This window comes from Bacillus rossius, chromosome 1 (assembly GCF_032445375.1).
Source record: "Bacillus rossius redtenbacheri isolate Brsri chromosome 1, Brsri_v3, whole genome shotgun sequence".
Lineage (NCBI taxonomy): Eukaryota > Metazoa > Arthropoda > Insecta > Phasmatodea > Bacillidae > Bacillus > Bacillus rossius.
In genome coordinates, this window is record NC_086330.1 from 42,920,632 (window position 1) to 42,942,263 (window position 21,632).

Sequence of the window (21,632 nt, forward strand, 5' to 3'; positions counted from 1 at the left end):
CAGAGCACGGGCCTAGTCCCATCCATAAGCACAATGCTTTAGCAGTCGCCTCATGTGAGTCGACCTCTACTTGGTTCAGACACACCTCAGTAGGTCGTGCTGACACCAGCCAGTACCACCAACTTCGAGATATCGAAGTCTGTATTTTTCGACTAGCCCCTCGATAATCTTAGGAACCTTTGGGTAAGGAAGCCGAAGCCTCCCCCCTTTCTTTTGATGGACTTCGCCTTTTAATTACGAGTCGCTGCCGCCCCAAATTTACTGCACCCCGCGCCTCTGGACTGACCACACTGTATCTCCGGCATAAAGACGTCACACCCCCCCCCCCCCCTTTTTTAAGATGTTATCAGCTAGGTAAGGGATATGATTCCCACAACTTTAGTGATTAGCATTTAGTCAGTCTGTGTACCTCGTAGGAGTAGTCATGTTTGGTCAATCATAATTTTTTTTAATGATGGAAATGTAGGCGACAACCGCGGGTTAGCGAGCTCCGAACCCAGGCTGATCCTGGAAGCCATCTCCCTGTATGGTGAGTTTTGACAACCTTTATTCCCTGACCATCATCGTGGTTAGAAGGCATTTGCTGCCTATTTTGCCAACTGTCTGGGAACCAGTCCTGAACATGTGTTTCGGATCTGTTCACAGACAGGGTCCAAGGACCAGATTAGATTCCAAGGGTATGCCCCCTAGGTAAACTTAACGACTTAATAAAAAAAATAATTTTGTTTTTATCCTCCAGAATTTTATTATAGTTACGTTGATGGAACTGATAGTACGCGATTACACTGGTACAACAAGTTAACAATAGTTTACTCTTTTGAAAAGCCTCTGGGAAATGATCCGTCCTAAAAGTTTTATTAGATAGTTTTCTCCCACCTTATTGTCCGACGCGTCCGTTTAGTTTTCCTGCGAAGCGTTGCGGAACGTTGCGGCCGTTGCAGCTGATGGAGACGTCATCCTCTTGGTCACCCCAATCTGACCACCACCATGGATGGACGGCGCCAGCGCAGCCCAATCGGCAGCATCTCGTTCTACTACAATATTCATAGCCCGGGTCACTGAAGAGCCGGTCACCCCTTTGCAAGCTTCCTTGTCGAACGGTTACGTTTCTGCTGCCCGAGGGACCCTCGATTGCTGTCCCCTCTAAGTCTCTTAGCACTTCACTGTGTGCTCGCCGAGACTTCCAGCACGTCGCGTAACGTCTACCGCTTGACCACACGGTCTCTCCTCTGCCACCTTAACAGTCCTCGCCGCTCACCACCGCTAGTGGCGCTGCCATCACCTTGCGCATGCGCGACTACCAACCACCGTGTCACTTGAGCCCACCTGACGTCACAGCGGCGCGGCCGTTTAAAACGTAATAACCGTTTTATCCTCCCTCCACTTATAAAAAAACTGCCTTTTTTTTCGAAGCCCCACAAGTCGCACTCCCTACCTACCAGAGGCTTTTTTTTTTGTTTTTGTTTAATATCTTACAAGTTGCACTCCCTACCTACCAGAGGCTTTTATATTTTTGTAGATACTATTGCTATCCATGGTTTTAATTACAATATTTTAGTAACTATTAGCTATGAAACTAATACAACTAACTTACACATATTCCTGACTTACATGATACAATCGTAATAACAAAAAGTATACAATTATTTACATATTGCTACTGTCCATCATTCTGGGCTACATAATGTTTTAGATGAGAAACATGAACTTTATTAACAATGGTATTGTCTTGTACCTCACCTAATTGGACAGTCACTGGAGTTAAAAACTTCAGGACTCGATAAGGTCCAACATATTTCGGCGCTAATTTCGCCGTAAAATTCTGCGCTTTGTTACTCAGATAATGTGTCTCCACCAAAACCAAATCTCCTGTTTTTACCGTTACTTCTATACGACCTTGGTTATATCTTTCCCTAAGTCTTTCCCTATGCTTCCTCAACTTATCTAGGGCTATTTCCCAGTCTTGTTGACTGAATACTCGATTATCATCCTCACTTGTAACATAACTGTAACACCACGCGTTTATCAACGGATGGTACAAGCGCCTGCCAAAAAACATTTCAGCCGGTGTTACTCCTGTCGCCCCACTTTTAACATTATTAAAACATAATCCTATTTCATACAGACCACGATCCCAACGAGTATGTTCACGAGCGTGTGTTTGGTATGCCTTCAAGGCGTATTTCAGATCACGATTGGCCCTCTCCGCCACATTGGACTCGGGCCGGTACGCACTTATCTGAATAAACTTTACCCCCCAGTTTATCGCTAAACATTTCATTTGTTGTGACACAAAATACGTGGCGTTGTCGGTTACCATGTTTAACGGTGACCCGAATATTGGAAAAACTCTTTCCGTCAAAATACCTATTATATCCTGTGATCGCGTTTGACGCATCGGAAATAGTAATACAAACTTGGTACAGCTGTCAATAAGCAATAGAATATACTTAAATCCGGTTTTACTCCGCGGTAAAGGACCGAAAACATCCATATATACTCTTTCCCAGGATTTTCTCGCCACTGACGCCTGATGTTTTCCTTGCGGTTTTTTATTCCTTGGTTTCGTTTTCTGACAAATATCGCATTCCTTCACCCATGCTTGTACCTCTTTATTCACCTCGGGCCAAAAAAATTCACGCTTAATCCGCTGCAAGGTTCGTTCTCGCCCTTGGTGAGCCCCGAAAAACGTGTCGTGATAATACTGAAATGCGAGCCTCCGCAATTCCCGCGGTAAAAACACTCCAAACTGGCCCCTTTTATCAATTTTCCCTATCAATCCGCTTCTAACTACATACTCTTTACTCCCTTCCTCGATTTTCTTTTTTATTTTCTCACACTCTGGGTCGTTCGTTTGCTTCGTCTTTAGATCTACAAAGATAGCCGGTACTTGATTTAAGATACATAATGTACCTCTATCGTAGTTATTCTCGTCACTACTACTCGTGACGTCGTCCTCCGCGTCGGGGCGCTCCTCAGAAAACATACGCGACAAACAATCCGCGACCTTATTATCGGTACCTTTGATATGGCTGATTGTAAAATTAAAACGCATTAACCTCATCACCCACCGGCTAAGTCGTCCTAATGCCTTCTGTGATTTTAATAACCAAGTAAGTGCCTGATTATCCGTTTCTACTTGAAATTGTACCGGTTCTAAGTATTCACTGAATTTTTCCATGCCAAACACGCATGCCAAGCACTCTTTTTCATACGTCGAATATTTCCTTTCGTTGGCATTTAGTAAGCGGCTAGCATAAGCTACCGGTTTTAAAGCCCCTTCGACCCGCTGATTTAATACTGCACCTACCGCAATACCACTGGCATCAGTCTGTAAAACCAATTCTTTTTCAAAATCCGGTAGCGTCAGTACCGGCGGCGTGGTCAAAGCGCGTTTCAAAAATTTAAACGATTTTTCTTGTTCGTCTGCCCAGACGAAATCAATTCCTTTTCTTTTCAGCAAATTTAAAGCGTCAGTCTTATTCGCGTAGTCCGGAATGAACTTAGCATAGTACCCACACATCCCCAAAAATCTGCGAAGGGCTTTTAAATTTGTTGGCCGGGGAAAATTTACGACCGCGGCTACCTTATCGGGATCTAATCTTAACTGACCTTCGGATATGATAAATCCTAGAAATTTCGTGTGTTCCTGAGCCCACGTTACTTTATTTGGGTTTACCGTTAAACCCGCCGCGCTCAATGCTTTCAATACCTTTTTAATGTGCTCCTTATGTTCTTCCCAATCTTTGCTGAATATACAGACATCATCAATATAATTAAAAACAAACTCATACTGATATTAACCTAACACCTGCTCTAGTACTCGTGATAGCGCCTGTACACCATTATTACATCCGAACGGCACGCGGCACCAGCTATAGTGCCCCCACGGCGTAACAAAGGATAAGGATTCTCTCGAGTCCGGATGTAACTCGATTTGGAGGAACGCTTGGTTTAAATCTAATATAGTAAAATACTTCGCTTTTCCGAGCTGTAATAACGCCATATCCACACTCGGGGCCGGAAAGGGGTCTGCGCATAACTTCAAGTTTACCTTCCTCAAATCCGTAACTAAGCGATACGCCGATGGTTTCCCTTTGCCTTTCGGCACCAAAAATGCCGGACTAGCATATTTACTGTTTGACTTTACAATTACTCCTTCATCCAACATTTTTGCGATTATCGCACGAAACGGCTTGACCTTGGCAGCAGCCACCTTATACGGTAAACAAACAACTGGCTCGGCGTCCTTAAGATGAAAACGATACGGTAAAACCGTACAATGTCCCAGTTTGTCAGTCAAAACATCGGCATATTTTTCTTGAAAATATTCAATCATGTCCTTTCTTTCTTTATTCTCCGCAACCCGGTACAATTGTTTCTCTCCTTTACTTATTTCTAGGTCGACCTCCTGCCCTTTTTTGTTACTAAATCCGAAACTCAGTTTACCTCGACGAAAATCAACTATCGCCTGTGTATGAGACAAAAATCTATCCCTAAAATTACAGGATAATTTATATCATCGAGTACATAGCACTCGTATTTCCAGGTAAACTCATCTATTCTAATAGGTACCCGTACGACGCATTCTGACAACAAAAACCCCCCGTTAGCTGTGGTGAATTTCACTTGTGGTATTTTCTTCACCTTTATAACCCCAATTTCATTTTCCCGGAGTAACTGATTACAACATTTTTTTCCTATCAATGTACTTGAAGATCCCGTATCCACCAGACAATGCACGGGGATTTTTCCAATCATAATAGGCACAGTAATAGAACTAAGCGGTTTCTGCTTACGTAATGGTTCCGGTCCCTTTTGTACCTCAAACTTTTTCAAAAAACAGTTTCCTCGTCGGTGCCCTTTGTTACCGCACTCCCAACACTCGGTCCCATTTTCGCCTATATTCTCTGACGTCGTCGTCGTGCAGTCAGCACGTAAATGATTATTGGACCCGCATTCCCAACATTTTTTTTATACATTTGTTTTCGTTTCCGGTAGTTTGCGTTCTTTGTTCCTCATGACTACTATCGTGACTCCCCTCCCTTTCTACGGCCTGTAAAGTCTGTTTCTTTTCCTCTGAATATTTCCCTTTTGTCTTACACTCCACCTTCAGGTGACCTAATTTCCCGCAATTCCAACACTCAATTTTAGTGTGGTCGCGTCTCCCCGCAACAGCTACGTCCCGTTTTCGGGGCCTATCATCTTTACTACGGTAATAACATTGCGAGTCGGTGTGATTAACTCGCCGACAAATACTACACGGTTGTCTGGTTTTTTCCATGCCTGCTGCTACCGTAGACGGCATAAATAACTTAGCGCTATCCAATTTCTCCATCTCCTTTACTTCCGCTAGCTGTAGCAAACTCGCTAACGTAGCCGGACGTGTCGCGCCTATAAAATACCTCACGTATTCCTCACGAAAGTTATTCATTATAATCGCTGTCAATTTCTCTTCCTCATCAGGCATACCGAGAATTTCGACATGACGTATTATGTCAGTGACATAATCTGGCAAATTTTCCCCCTCTTTCTGTGTTCGCTCTAAATACCGTAGCCGTATTTTCGTTAATGACCAACTGGAACAAACTTTACTCAAACATACCTTAAATAATTTATCAGCGGTCCAGACTTCTAACGTGGCTTCCGCAAAAATTTCCCTGAATTTTTCCGGAACCTTCGCGATCATTCCACCATACCACATGTCGCGAGTGCCTATACCTAATTTTAACATTTTATTCAGCTCAATTAAGAAACGAATAACATGATCTATTTCCAAACTTTTTAAATCAGGTATTTTATCAATTAAAGTCGTGACTCTACTTTGTACCTTTAAACCAATCGGAATGAACTCTCCCACGCTGCCTGCCGTCCCCGGATCTTTATCGCCATCCCGGCGAATGAGCTCTCGCACCTTGACCCTTAATGCCTCAATGCCTTCATCGGGGTTATGCTCCACGCCCGCCTCGCTCAGCATCGCGATCAGCGACGCTTTACTGAGCTTCTGAGCCCAAGAAGTGGCGGAGAACATTATGATTACGATTATTACTACACACGCTAGTGCCACACTCGTAACCAAGGTCCCATAAAAAGGTCGATTACTTCTTACCCTGTTGAGACACGTGGCACCTAACCGGTTTAACCGCCCCATTCAGCTCCACCTCCGCTCTGAAGGAGCAGAGTGGCGCACCTACGTTATGCCCCCTTGGTGAACTTAACGACTTAATAAAAAAAATAATTTTGTTTTTATCCTCCAGAATTTTATTATAGTTACGTTGATGGAACTGATAGTACGCAATTACACTGGTACAACAAGTTAACAATAGTTTACTCTTTTGAAAAGCCTCTGGGAAATGATCCGTCCTAAAAGTTTTATTAGATAGTTTTCTCCCACCTTATTGTCCGACGCGTCCGTTTAGTTTTCCTGCGAAGCGTTGCGGAACGTTGCGGCCGTTGCAGCTGATGGAGACGTCATCCTCTTGGTCACCCCAATCTGACCACCACCATGGATGGACGGCGCCAGCGCAGCCCAATCGGCAGCATCTCGTTCTACTACAATATTCATAGCCCGGGTCACTGAAGAGCCGGTCACCCCTTTGCAAGCTTCCTTGTCGAACGGTTACGTTTCTGCTGCCCGAGGGACCCTCGATTGCTGTCCCCTCTAAGTCTCTTAGCACTTCACTGTGTGCTCGCCGAGACTTCCAGCACGTCGCGTAACGTCTACCGCTTGACCACACGGTCTCTCCTCTGCCACCTTAACAGTCCTCGCCGCTCACCACCGCTAGTGGCGCTGCCATCACCTTGCGCATGCGCGACTACCAACCACCGTGTCACTTGAGCCCACCTGACGTCACAGCGGCGCGGCCGTTTAAAACGTAATAACCGTTTTAAGGGCCAGATGACTAGGGCCTTCTGACATCCAGTTAGCAGTTCCACTTTGCCCAGCAATCGTCACACCGCCAGTCCTTCAGTATTTTATATCTTCAGAATAGTATTCAATCACGACGTTGATAAGATCGGACAACCAAAAATGTATTTTTTTCAGGACTTGTAATTGCTCTACGTGTACTGGGATTGCCCGTGAATCAACCTGTTTATTATGGCAGATTATATAATAATTGTATAATTAAGGGCAATTTTCTAATGAGGGCCGGCCCATTCTTTTAATAATGAAGTTTTAAATCAATGTCAATGTAATATCATTATATAGGTACATGTCAATCAAGTTATCTAATTTTATCTTATTATGAAAGTAATCAAATGTTAAATAAAAATAGAGGTACCTATATCTGAACGAAATCATTATTTTACCTTTTGAAACTAAAATATCCACTAGTTACCCTAGTCATCAAGAGAGAGTGAGTGAACTGTAGCTAAATAATAACATAACTTGGGTTTACTCTGTTTTATTATTATTATTGAGGTCTCCCACTTGCTGGGAGTCCTCACCAAAAATTCATCTTTAATAATATAAAGGTACATGGAATAGTGAACAATAAATGTATATACATGGCTACAAGGGCTGCAGGTTGACAATGTTTATTTATTTACAATATGTACATAGAAGAAGCTCCTCCGACGTTCCGTCCCTGGGGGTTGCTCGTTTCGCGGTGTCCGTTGGCTGGCTGGTGGGGTGGTGCTCTGCTGGCGATGGTGCCGTGCTGCTGATGAGTGGCAGCATGGTGAGGCGGTGTTGATGTTGAAGTTGGTGGCGGTGAAGACTATGGTGGTGCTGGAGGTGGCGGTCCGCAGTGCTGCTGGTGGATGTGGTGGTCACCTGGGTTGCCTGGCGTGCGCGCCAGCCCCCGGCCGCGGGTCATCGTTGTTGTCGTCACGGAGGTGTCCTGTGCTGAAGAGCGGTCTGCGGGGGTGTGACGTGTCAGGTTGTGGGTCGGTCAGCTGTCTGATGAGTGGGTTGTTGCTGAGCCCGCAGCGGCGGAGGAAGGTGTCGGTGGAGGATGACAGGGCGTGGTGTAGGTGGGGGAGACCGGTCTGGTCAAGGAGGGTGTTCCTGGCATGGCACGGGGGAGCCCCAGGATGAGGCGAATGCCGAGGAAGTATGATTGGGCGGAGGTTGAATCGAGATGAGTGGGCCCAGGTTGGGCATACGTAGGTGAAGTGTGGAATGACGTAGGTGCAGTATGCGGTGATTCTCACGTGGAGTGGAATGGGAGATGCAGGTCGAAGTACATGGGCCAGTTGGGCCACCACAGCACGGGATTTGGATTGGACGGTCTCCAGGTGGGGGAGGAAGGTGAAGGTCCTGTCCAGAGTGATCCCTAGGTAGCGGAGGGCGCCAGTGAGAATGTGTTCTAAACTACCAAAAACGTTACGTAAATAACGAGATTGCATTTTTTAAAAACAGAGACCCAAATGAAATAAAATTAATTAAAATTTTTAAATCGCAGTGGAACGTTTGATTTCAAAAGACACGGATATTGGAATATTAACCATACATTTGCGCAGTTGTAATTTTTTTCGATATATCGATTTAGTGATCAATCCACTATTTACTGCAGGGAATAAAATCGATACGTCAAATTCTTGTTTACGTTCATAAATAATTATTTTTGGTACTTATAGTGTTTTCTGTGTTGTATCTGTGGTGGTTCGCGGTTGTATAATTGATTTGTTTCCTGGATCATTGTGCATGAGGTAGTACTGAGTGTGTTTTTCTTTACCGCGATGCCAAAAATTAAAGCCATCCCCGTGTCGCTTGCAGCAGAGTTCAAATCTAAAGGGTTGTATACCTCAAACAAAATTTTGTTTTGCAAATGGTGTAATTGTAGAGTGGACCATAAAAGACATGACACTGTTGTCAAACATGTGCAAGGCAAACATCACATTAAAGTAAGGTTAGGTAGTACTGGTACCAGCAACAAACGCCTTGCAACACTGGAAAATGTAGCTATAGTTGGAAAGAAGATGATAGATGACAGGGAAAATTTCATTTTGGAAACCACAGAAGCATTTATTTCGGCGAACATACCACTTGAAAATTTAGACAGTAAATTCTGTGACTGGATAAACAAAAATGTTAAGGGAGATGGGGATATTCCTTCCGCTATTCTCCGTTCACTCTTACCTGAGTTTTGGAATAAACAAAGCCTCTTGTAAACAAACATTTTCATTGGCTGCCGGCCGCCGCGCACATTATTCGTGCGCAAGAAATAGTCCCTTGGTTACGTACCATTTGTAAGTATTTTTACACTGTATTTTTATAACAATTGTTGATGTATATCATTATAGCGATTCATCATTAATTTCCAATACAGTTTAATGTGTCAGCAAGTATGTACTTACAATTATGTTAGCAGACGCCGTGTGTACGGTGGCATAGACAAAAGGTACTGTACAGTGTACAGTTGATGCCCGGCGCAACAGTTGCATTTCGGATTCGCGCGCGCACGGTTTGTTATGGCTGACGTCGGACCGAGTTTTGTAAAACACAGAACGGGAAAGCCTTTGAAAAGTGCACAGAAAACTATTGTGTTGAATGTTTTTAAAACATTTTCAGACAAATATCCGGATTGTCGTGTGAACGATATCGCGAGTTTAACTGCGGAATTTAGGCGTGTTTCGAAGAGCAGTGTGCTTCGTGCAAGGAAATAATTACAGGACACCGGGACATTAACATCTTCCGGGAAGAAAAGGAAACTTGAGTATCCTGTTATAAAAACTTGTGATGATTTTGTGAAGACGGTTATTAGGCGTAAAGTGCATAGTTTTTTCATCACAAATGAACCACCTACGCTGAACAAAGTGCTACGGTGCTTCCTGTTATATTACGTCTCCGTTATTTTATTAGCACCGACTGTACTTAAGTGTGTGTGTTGCAACTAGTGCTTGGCGCGCCAGATTAATTCAGCCTATCACTTGCTGACGCGGCGCAGTGATACCGCGGTGTTTGTTTATTTCAGAACTCAGCTAAGAGTGAACGGAGAATAGTTCCCTCCGTAGAACATATATCCCCAAATTAGGCGAAAAAATTGACAATGACATTAAGAAAGATTTTGATGGTAAAGATATTTGTGTCCTTTGTGATGAAACAACTGACAAAGGTGGAAGATGTGTTTTCAACATTCTCTTTAAGAAATTGGAACCAGCCAGTAACCAGACCACAAAGCTAGTTGCTTCCACTATACTTGATGCTGCTAACTATGCAACATGTTCAAAAGCAATTTTTGATCCCCTAGAAAAGTATGGAATTGGATTTGATTCAGTTAAGGTCATAGTGAGTGATTCTGCTCCTTATATGACAAAATGTTTCAATAATCTGTCTGGTCTACTGGAACATGCAGTTCATTTGCAATGCTGGGCCCACAAGATGCACTTAGTGGGCAACACTTGGCAGACTTCACTAACACTGTTAAACAAAATAGTGGCAAAGATCAAGAAGGCATTTTTGAACAGCAGGAAAAGGAAACACCACTACTTATCCTACATATCAGAAAAGTATGGAATGTCCAGTGGAAAAGTAAAGGTGTTCCCTGAGCCAGTTTTAACGAGGTGGAATTTGTAGTTCCGTTGAGTAGTTTACATTTGTAGCTATTTTGATGACATTATTGAGTTCTTTGCATCATCTGGTAATTCATCAGACTATAACAGCGGTATTACTTGGCTAAAGGAGAGGAGCTCTGCAGAACTGTTACAAATCAAAGTTGAGGCATTTTTAACGAGGTGGAATTCGTGGTTCCGTTCAGTAGTTTACATTTGCAGCTAATTTGATGACATTATTGAGTTCTTTGCATCATCTGGTAATTCATCAGACTATGATAACAGCGGTATTACTTGGCTAAAGGAGATGAGCTCTGCAGAACTGCTACAAATCAAAGTTGAGGCTATATTTGTTTCAGAATACTGCAAGCCAATTGAAGAGCTAATAACTTTTCTTGAAGGTTCTTCTTATGCAACAGCACACATCCTGTGCTGTAAACTAAATGATATAGAGACAAAACTACAGTTGCTAAGCACTGGACAAATTGAGCAGTTCAGCCCTTGTATGGTTTTGCTTGAGCAGTTGTCTGCAGTTAAGAAAGCTGAGGAACTGTCATCACTTAAAGCAGCAGCAGTGAAGGCACATTCCAAACTTCAAGATTTGAGGAAAAATTATTCTGCTGCAAAAATGTTTTTGAGCATAAGTGTTCTGCTTAATCCCAGAAACATTATGAAACCAATCCCAGAAAACAAACAGCTTCAGAAGGATATAAACAACATACCATTTATCAAACAACTTGCCCTGCAAACCTTTTTAGAAGGTTTTCATGCCATGAGAAACACAATCGTAGAAGATCTAGGGTAGACTTGTGTAGTTCGCGAACGAACTAGTTCGGAAGAGCGCTCCCACAGACAAACTGCGCGAACTAGTTTCCAGATCCCTCGCTCCTCAGTTCATTAGTTCGTTCTTTTTCCGATCTTCTTTTAGTTCTGTGCACATGATCTGGCTCTTATCAAAAGTCGACACTCGTTCTCCCTTTCGGGTATTAGTTTTGGCTGGCTATCGTTATCTGCTCGGGTCGGATAGCTGAAATTTCAGACGTCTAACGGATACTGACTTTACAAAAATATTGACTCTTGATCGCTGCAAATGTTTACTGCAATGAAACATTTTCAAATATAATCGTTTTGTTGATGAGGATAGAGGATAGCTTTATACTCGTGTCCGAGCACGTTAACTTCGTGGTGGGGAAACTGTGGTGTATACTGAGAACAAGTCAGACATAATTACATTAGGTAGTTATATCAGTGTTTACAAAATGATTTCAATATTCATAAAATAATTTTGACAGCTGATGACAACTTTAATATTAAAATTTTGACTTATATAAAACCATTGTTAAATAAACTTATTTTTGACGTGACGTCTAATAAATCGATGAACGCCGGCTGCACGCACAAAAAAGTGTCCCGTTATGCACATTGTCCCGTTATGCTGTGTCCCGTTATGCTCATTGTACGCTTGCGCCGCATCTATCTCTCTTCCACTCGATTGGAACAACCATAGAATTGACTTTTTCGAGGCAGATTAAACTTGAAATACTTCCATTTGTTTCCTACTTTTCCTATCATCGTTCTATCCTTAACAGAATAACACAGATTAGAAGAAGTTAAATAGCAAACATGTATAAAAGTTATAGTTAAAATAATCTCTTCATTAAAGTAATATACATATTTGAATTAATGAGTGCAAATAAAAGTTAATTTATCAATTAAATTGTAGATTTCATTTCTCTCCTTCTTTGTATCCATACAAAATAGTGATAATACAATAATAATGATTCAATTTTATTCATAAAAGTATGAAATCATTTCATCAATCTTTTGTTATGACATCACGTAAAACTATCGTCCGTAAACCGACTTTACAGACAAACCATTTTTTGTTGATTATTTCTAAAAATTAAAAAAAAATGTATTTTTATAGGCCTAAAACGGTATTTTATTCACTAAGATAAACACATTTCATAAATAATATTTCTTAAACTAGCTAATAAATAAATAATTTTAGAAATTAAAATTTTTCGATTATAGTGTATGTTAAGTGATGATGAACTTGCTAATATTTAATTATTGAATTATATATAGGTCCTAATGAACATACACATTCTTAAGCAATATTAGCATACAATCTTACTTAAGAGTTTTTATTAGTTTTTCTATGTCTAATAATAAGGTAACAAATTAGAAGAGTAATAATAATTTACGTAATTTTTTGGCCTGTACATAATAACACATTTTTTGTTGATTACTTCTTTAAAAAAATATTAAAATTTGTATATTTATAAAACTGTATTTTATTCACTAAAATAAACACATTTCATAGATAATATTTCTTAAACTAGCTATAAAATAAATCCTTTTATAAATTAATTTTTTTCAATTATAGTGTATGTTAAGTGAAGAATAAAAACCTAACTGTTATATACGCCATTTTATGTTTATGTAAATTATTGTTTTATTTACTCATTTAATGTGTAATAACCCAAAAAAGGATAATAATCTATGCGTTCACAACACTGATCATTATAAAAAATAACTACTATAACATACAAAGAAGATTGCCTGCAGTAGCGGTAGCAAAGCGAACGAACTATCTGTGACCTGTCTTCTTTGAATTCGAGATGGGAGCGGACGAACTAAAAGAGCGACCTAGTTCGCCAAGGAGCTGCGAACTAAAAGGAGCGCTCCCGGTCGCGAACTATTATGCGCAAGTCTAATCTAGGGAGGCCAGATTGTTCTGAAGTAGACATGGTGAATCTGCTGTGCTCATTGAAGGCTTCAGGATGTTTGAAGGCAATATGGTTGCCTACCAGTAATGTGGACAGTGAGAGATCATTCTCCCAATACTGACTTGTAGTGAGCGACAGGTGCCGCAATCTTCTGCCAGCAAATGCAGAAATCTTGACAATGGTTAATTTTTATTAACGGTCAATGTCTCAATGAGTGAAGTGCAAAACAGTTATATGGATCATATAGGAGTTCTACAATTTTAATTAATGTATATTATTTAGTTCGTTTTAGAGGTTATCGTCAATAATAATTATTGTAGTTTATGCTTAATGCATAAATGTATTTGATTGAAAATTTGATAATTTTTGAATTTAATTGACTACAGAAATTAAAGATGGGAAATATTTAAGTTTTAAAGGCTTTTTTTTGCGAATAACCTAGTCATGTATGGGCTTTTTTTTATAAAACCACAAAACACCAAAATCCTTAATTTTTAAAACGAAATTAAAAAATATAAAACCATATTTTCCTGTCCCTAAATATAACTGTTTCATTTCCTGCACTTTAGATACAAAAATAGTGCATTGGCCAAGCATAGAACCGACAGTTCTAGTGGAACTGGATACTGCTGAAAATCACTCATGCTGTTTTTACAAGCAAAAAAGAAAAGAAAAAAATTACAATTAACAACAAAGTATATTTTTCTACAAAACAGAAATGTAACAGAAATTTGATAGAAAACTTAATTTGATACAGCCAATGAAAACGGCAAAAAAAAAAAAGTTTGTTCCACTACTTACACAGTAAATAACCTGTTTACACAAGTGTCAAGTATCAGAACTTGGTTCGCAGTCAGACTTCTAGAGCAAACTAAGAATAAAAATCCATCTCTTCACATCACAAGTAAATTTTCACTTTAATGCTGGTCTTTTTAGACAATAACAACTTTTAACTTTAAATAATCACAGTTTGAAGTAGACTCTTAATTTTTCTGTATTAAAACAATGCTAATATAAGCAGCATTATAACAACCAAACACAGAATTATTTCTTACAATGGCATAAATTATCACTAGTTAATGTAAATATTAACTTGTATGTAACTTACATTTCATAATGATTCTTCAAAGTGAAACTGAGAACCAGAATTTCATGAAAGAAACTTAAACGTGATATATTACACATTTCCTAAAAATGGAAATCTCTTGTACAGTTGCACTTCTGGTAGGCTATGCAGGTAATACAGAACTGATAATGTCAAACATAAGACACTGAAGATAACGTAACTTATGCCGCAATTTTTTTCCGTGAAAATGGCAGTCAATCTCTCCTTGTAAATGATAACTGTTAGTTACATATGAGATAACTGTTTTCAGCTTCATTTGTGTAAAAAGCTTGGAGTCCATCCTTTGGTCAGTATTTGTGACTTGGCTTGCTCCTTTTCCTTTTGCTCTTGCTGCATCTGCTCCTGTGAGGGTAAAAAGAGCCGTGATCAACACACGATAAGAAACCAAATGTAAATACAGTGTTCATTCAGAACCAGAATGACTGTTATCTAACAAAAAGGTGAGTTGTCATATGTATTCACTTGCATAATCTCTACTACTCCATCAACAGGGTGGCTAGCAAACCTTTGATAAAAATTTCCTGACTTTTCCAGATCAGGAAAATGTTTTCCTTGAACATTGATATTAGTCTCCAAAACCTATCAATAATTCAAATTCAAAATCACAACTCGTAGACATAACACACTTCAGTACTGCAACAGGCAACTATCAATTATTTTATCGCACTACTGTCAATAGTATTGAAGTCTATTCACGTTCGAAGTGCTCTTATATATATATACAATATATAACACTTGGATACAGGGTTGAAAGGATGTTGTAGCATTGCAAGACCCCTGCCCTTCCCCGATTTTACGAGTATTTTTTGAGAAGAATAAATATGTTTTTGTCATTCAATGGTTCAGCTGATTATATAGTTCAAGTTCATGGCGACCTGGTTTTGTATTGGAACGTAAATAATTTATGTAAATTTTTATATTTAATCATTTTACTCAGAAAATCGATGTAACTATACTTTTACTGGTTTTCGCTTAGCTTGCTAGTTTATTATTTTTCATTAAATTAATTACTTTCAAATATGTTTGTATTTATTTGGAAGCTATAATTATAATTCTAGAACATTGTGTATTGTGTTGGTAAAAGAAAGCACGAGAGACAGGAGACAGGAGACAGGTGTGCGACAAGATAGCACTAATTTTTTTATACATTTTTATGTCGAGATATTCTGGTGCATTCTGTGAGTATTTCTTCTGCTGGGTAAATCTGAAGATGTTCACTCCCATAAGAGATGGTCAAATTATCACATTTTTGCACCTGCCAATCAGAATGAACTTTGTGATTATTAATGTTTTATTTTTTTTACAGGAAAACCTTGTTGCAAGGGTAAAGAAATTTATACACTGTTGTGTCCTTATAAGAACTGAGTTGTAATTATTCGATGAGGCCATGCGTCTGCCACTTCCCCTTGGGGTGGTTGGTACGCATTTGCGTGTAGCCTCGCCAGTCGTTGTTCGAGTGTTGTGCCGAGAGGTTGCGTCATTCGGTGGTTCATCAAATGTATTAACGTTGAGATAAGAATAAAGTTCAAAATTAAATTCGAACTCTTTTATTTAAATTCAACCATTAAAATTTTTTGAATAATTTAATGATTATAGAAAAAATCTACCCCAAACTACCTGCAACATTCGATGAGATGATATTGTTTTTCTGTATGTACAAGGAAAGATCATCCATAATCTTAGCCGGGCACATAATTTGTATGTGGAACCACAAAAAAATCAAAACAAATCTCTGCTAATGATTTAATTTTTCAGTTACCTCATCATTATTAATAATTCCATAATTACCAAAGAAATTCCCAGACTTTACCCTGATTTTTTCTTATTGCTGAAATTCCTCTGACTTTCAGGTTCTCCCTGTTGCTAGCCACCCTGAAGGTTCCCCTATTTTAGGAGTCCAATCAGATTTGTTACTAGGTTGGAATAGTGTCTATCCTGGACTTTTATCAGTGAATGAAATCTTGGTTATTCCTGTAAGGAAGGATTGAAAATGGTAGTTTCTGCCAAAAACAAAAGACTGAAATTCAGTTGGACAGACGGCATACAGAAAGGTCCACTGTTTTAACAGTAAACTGGGTCAGTTGTTTGTTCTACATGTTATTGGAACATTGAGCACTAGCAGCATTTGGAATAGCATGCTACACGAGTACCACGCTACTGTGCCGGCTGTACGCAAACCAACAGCCTGACAGTTCTTGGAAATCGTTATTGTGTTTCACACCATTTTATCATTGCAGCTCATACAAACTACCCACACCATTGCAGATAAATTGCATCAGGGCCGGAACTAGGAGATTCGTTAGGGGGGGCAAAGCTTAATTTGCCGCCCCCTCCTTACCAACATTATAAAATACCCTTTTTCGTTAGAAGCTGTGGTTGAAATGATACCATTCACTTATACATAATTGAGAACTTTTATTTATCAAGTACACTAATTGAAAAACTAATACAATTACTTTTTTTATTATAATGAAGTAGACTGTTATCAAACTATTGTTTATTGTTTGCACAACAGTGAAAATTAATGTCTTACCAATAAGTTTATTAAGTACTAAAATTACATAAGGAACATGTGATTCTGAATTAAGTATAATATTGTATTGATAACCATACAAAGAAATTCAGTTCAAAATTTAATTTTTCGAGCATGATTAGCTGCAATAGTGTTAATAATATCATCAAAATTGATCAAAGCAGCTCGTTTGTGTTCAATAGATATAATACTTAGATTTGTTAATCTCTGATGGCCCATCGTGCTTCTCAAATAGCTTTTAATAAGTTTAAGTTTACTAAAACTTCTTTCACCTGACGCAATTGTAACTGGAAGGGTGAGAAACATTCTCAGAGCAGTAGTAATGTTAGGGTATGCCTCCTCCAGCTTATTTTTGTAGATAAGGCTCAACATTGTTGATGTTGTAGCATCTTTTAATTCATAGTCTACTGTTAATGCATGGTGCTTAAAACTTTCAATTTCAAATACGAATTCTTCTTTGTTAAGATCGGCACTGTGTTTCCTAATTCTGCTGCTTTGACTTTTAAATCGTCTACTTCCATTTTATGAATTTGAACACCACTAAAAAATCCAAACTTATTGTTAATGTTCTCCAAAGCCTTAAACCTGTTACTCAGTTCCATAATTAATCTGTCAATGACTTTCATCATAACTTGATGTAAGTTTTTTGGACATACACCATTGCTAAGCACTTTTTCTGTAGAAGAAAACGAAAAAATAAAATTAAAAAATAAGTAAAAATAACCAAAAGACAAAAATCACAAATTAAGCAAAAAATTGCTGTTGTCAACAGAATATAAACACCACAAAATATTCCGTAACAGGAATATGGTCAACAAACAAAGAAAAAGAAAAAAAAAATGTACTAAAAGAACGAAAAAAAAACCACAAATCATGACGACACAAAAATATTGAACCCAAAAAAAAATTCAGCACAATGGTTGAAACGAGACAAAAACACGACAAAACGAAAAGACGAAACAAACACAATAGTTTTCCAAAACAGAATAGAACGATAAAAACCCCACAAATGATGACAGCACAAAAATATTGAACCCAAAAAAATTCAGCACAACAGTTTAAACGAGACAATAACACGACAAAACGAAAAGACGAAACAAACACAATAGTTTTTCCAAAACAGAAACAAGCGACGTTTCGGGAACTGCTATCTGCTCCCGTCCTCAGGCAGAGACGCACATGGTACGAAAACACAGGAGCGACTGAGTAGGGGCTGGAAAAATGAGGTTATTTATCAGAGAAAGGGCTACATCTTGCTCAGCCAAGTGATCACCCGCGCAACGGGTCCTTGAGATACCAGCTCTCATCGCAGTGGTTTTACTCACTCCAGACCACGAATTATGGTAATATTTGTTTCTTAGAGTGAAGTAACGCATTTGAAGTAAGAATATATTTACAAATTATGCATAATCAAGTTAAATAGAATTTCTTAATTTCTTGGCTAACTTATTGGTTGCGATATGTACACTTTCAAAACTTTTTTTAGTGAACCACTTTTCATATTTTGCCGCCCCCTGATATTTGCCGCCCCTTAGTTCCGGCCCTGAATTGCATGAATATTAGTGACTATTCTGGACCTTTCTACGACTATTTTTAACAACAAACAGAGACAAATGTAACAAATATTTGCTACTGACCTTTCTCACCTTAGAAAATAAGTATATTTAATTGAATCTAACATTCTATTATCACATTGTGCATTGAACCCCATGGAGTGGCGGATGTAGAAATTTTCAAGGTATAGGCTGTAAAGTTTTTGCCGCCCTTGCCTCTACATTTTTCGTGTCCTAGATTATTTTTACAATCCAACAATTTCGTTGAAGTTGCACGTAAAATAATTTTTGGGTATATTTTTGAGCTAATCAAAGCTCAATCATGTACAATTAATAAGGCGGGGTAATGCATGCTACTTACACAATAATGTACATTTGGTAAACGTGAATAAATAATCTTTATTGCATTTACAAACAGTTAAAAATAATCAACTCAGTCAAATTATAAAAGTTCATTACAATACCTTTTTGCACGATTTTTAATTGGCAAAATCATTGATGATATCGTCGTAAGTAATCTTGTTCATTAATTCCACTCTATGTACAAAAAAGCTAAAGCGTTTAATTTTTCTTGGCTCAAGGTCGTTCTCAGATAATTGTCTTACCCTTTTTAGACAAGAAAAACTTCTCTCACCCAAAAAATTTGTCGCATGGTGTACTAAGTCCATACGAAGGGCTATGTCCAAGTTCGGATAAACGTTCTGCAAACTCTGTTTTCGCAGAAACGAAGATAGACTCTGTAATGATGTAGAATCTGGTTTTACCAGAATGCTTTGCGAAGATATGTGGCTTCGAAAATGTATGCATTCTTGAACCAACTCAGTCTATAAATCAGGATACATTTATTCTAGGGATGGAGCCTTTTTCGTAAGGGTTGATGATGACAACTCGCTCATTTTTGTCAGAAATGAAAATTTGTCATTGAAATTGTTGCCCGCCTTCTTCCTTTTTTCTAATTCGGATACGAGTCTATCAATGATGTCGAGAAATGTATTAACCCTGAAAGTATCACTCGCGGTCATACTAATTTCTCCATCAGGTGTTTCATCAGCAAATTTTTTTCTTTTCGGTTGTCTTTTTCCCAGGTCTTTTGTGTACTGCTTCAACACACTTCATTCCATTGCCATTTCCTCGAAATACTGGAAGTTTTCTCTTTGATCTACGAAAAACTTGCGAAGAGATTCATAAAGATCAGCTACAGTAATCCAATCTACGGTAGAAGCCTGGATTTAAACATTTACTTTGTTTATTCTTTCAAAAAAAAAAAATCCCACACAACAACCATTAACGCCGTTTCCATTTTTTTTTAATTTTGAAAGAATTCCCGTTGCTTTGTTTTGTGTGACAGGCTTTTCGGTGCAATCGTTCCTGATTGTTTCCAAAGCTTTAATAACTTTGTGCCATGAATCTCTCAAACGTCTGCATGCATCCATTCTAGCTGACCAACGTGTAAGGTTTACTCTCTTGACTGTTTTGCCTTCTCCGACTTCAGTAATCAATATCTTCCAGCGTTGTGTCGAACTTGAAAAAAAAAAAAAAAAGTATATTTCTTGGAGCAACATGAAGAATCGACAAGCTTCAGTGCAAGATTCAGCAGTCGCAGTTGCCACTAAATAGAGCAAGGAACGAAAAAAGCAAACTGTGCTTGACTTTGAATTTTAGCCTGTAAGCCATTGTATATGCCAGAAGTATTTGCGGCATTGTCATACGATTGTCCACGGCAGTCTTCAATATTCAAACCCAAGGTTTTTAGTTCCGAAGTAATGACAGCAAACATTTCTTCAGCTTTATGTCCCACTGAGGGCCAAAACTTGAGGAATCTTTCACAGGGTTCTCCTGTTTCTAAAACATATCAAATCACGAAGGTGAGCTGGTCCACATGTGCTATATCCGGTGTCAAATAGATGATTAAGGAAAAGTATTTCGGTCGCCCTTCTTATCTCGTCTCCAATTTGCTTCAAGACTTTATGGCCCATCAAGAGTATAAACTCATCACAAACTGTCTTCGATAAGTAACTGGTACTTCCGGATCCTTGATTCCCAAACCGTTTATGACTGGCTAAGAAAGGATCGAACTCAGCTAACAGTTCCAGAATCATAAATTAATTTCCGTTGTGTGGATCACCAAACTTTTCACTTTTTCCTCTAAAAGCGAGACCTCTTGAACACAGCCGCTTCACTACATCAACAACCATTTTCAGAACGCTCCTCCAATAAGTAATTTCTTCATCAATTTGCAAATGCAGTAAATTGTCGATTCGACCGTCAATCACACTTCTAGCTTTCAGACTAAGGATACTGGATTTATGATGCACAGTTTTCATGCTGAGCTACTTTGTGTTCTGTATTTTTCCAGTCATTAAATCCTTAGTCCTCGAACTGAGTTTTATTCTCCAATGGACCTGAGCCGTGCTTACGCATGTCTCACCTGTCCGCCGGCTGTTACGTGTCTACTCACGTCTCACTGTCCTCCGGCTGCTACGTGACTGCTCTCTCTGTGTCTGTGGTTGCTTCCTTCTCACCTCCCTTGCCCCTCCTTGCCTCCCCTCCGCTGGAGTGTGCTCGGTCAAGCCAGTTCAGTCTGGACGGTTCGGGCTACTTCCCCCCTTCCTTCCCCTCTCCCCTGTGTGCTTACTCCGCCCCTAGTTAATTAGTATAAAATACCGCTACTAGCGGTGTCGCTACCTGCAGTCTGCCTTGACGTTTGGTGTGTGCACTTGTGCACTTGGTGACGTCGAAGCCGTGGTCATGGGCGTGAGCAACATAGAACTTTAATAAAGTGTGTGTTGGTATGTAGTGGTTAGTTAACCTAAAGTTGTGTTTGTCAATTTTTCCCTTTCGTTGGCCACATTCTAAGTTCTCGTTTATTATCAGTTGTTCTCTCTTCCCCCATGACCATATGGCTCGCGCGCCGTCAATAATTAGTGTGTTGTGATTTTGATTGAAATATCTGGTCTGACTGCAGGTCACTGGGAAACATTATAAAGTAGGCTGGTTTACAGATATTGGTTTATAATCTCGTTTACCAATTGCGTCACCACCTGATGTTATTTTTTGGCGCCATGATCTAGATGTATTGTTTAAAGTATGCCTAGTTGTATACACGTATGTCTGGCGCATCGTATGTGTGTCTTTATGGTAAAAGCTAGGATAACTTTCTTTGATCATTTAATCATGATGGACTACTAAGA

General features: G+C 39.3%; 1 protein-coding gene across 1 annotated transcript in view; it reads right to left on the minus strand.

Moving 5' to 3' along the window:
• Positions 1–13,907: 13,907 nt before the first annotated feature.
• LOC134535189 (mitochondrial import inner membrane translocase subunit TIM50-C-like) overlaps positions 13,908–21,632 on the minus strand; it is a 47,362-nt gene continuing 39,637 nt past the window's right edge. Inside the window, exon 9 of the mRNA XM_063374213.1 lies at positions 13,908–14,697. Coding sequence (XP_063230283.1) covers positions 14,608–14,697 — 90 coding nt within the window. The 3' untranslated portion in view covers positions 13,908–14,607. The remainder of the gene's footprint in view (positions 14,698–21,632) is intronic.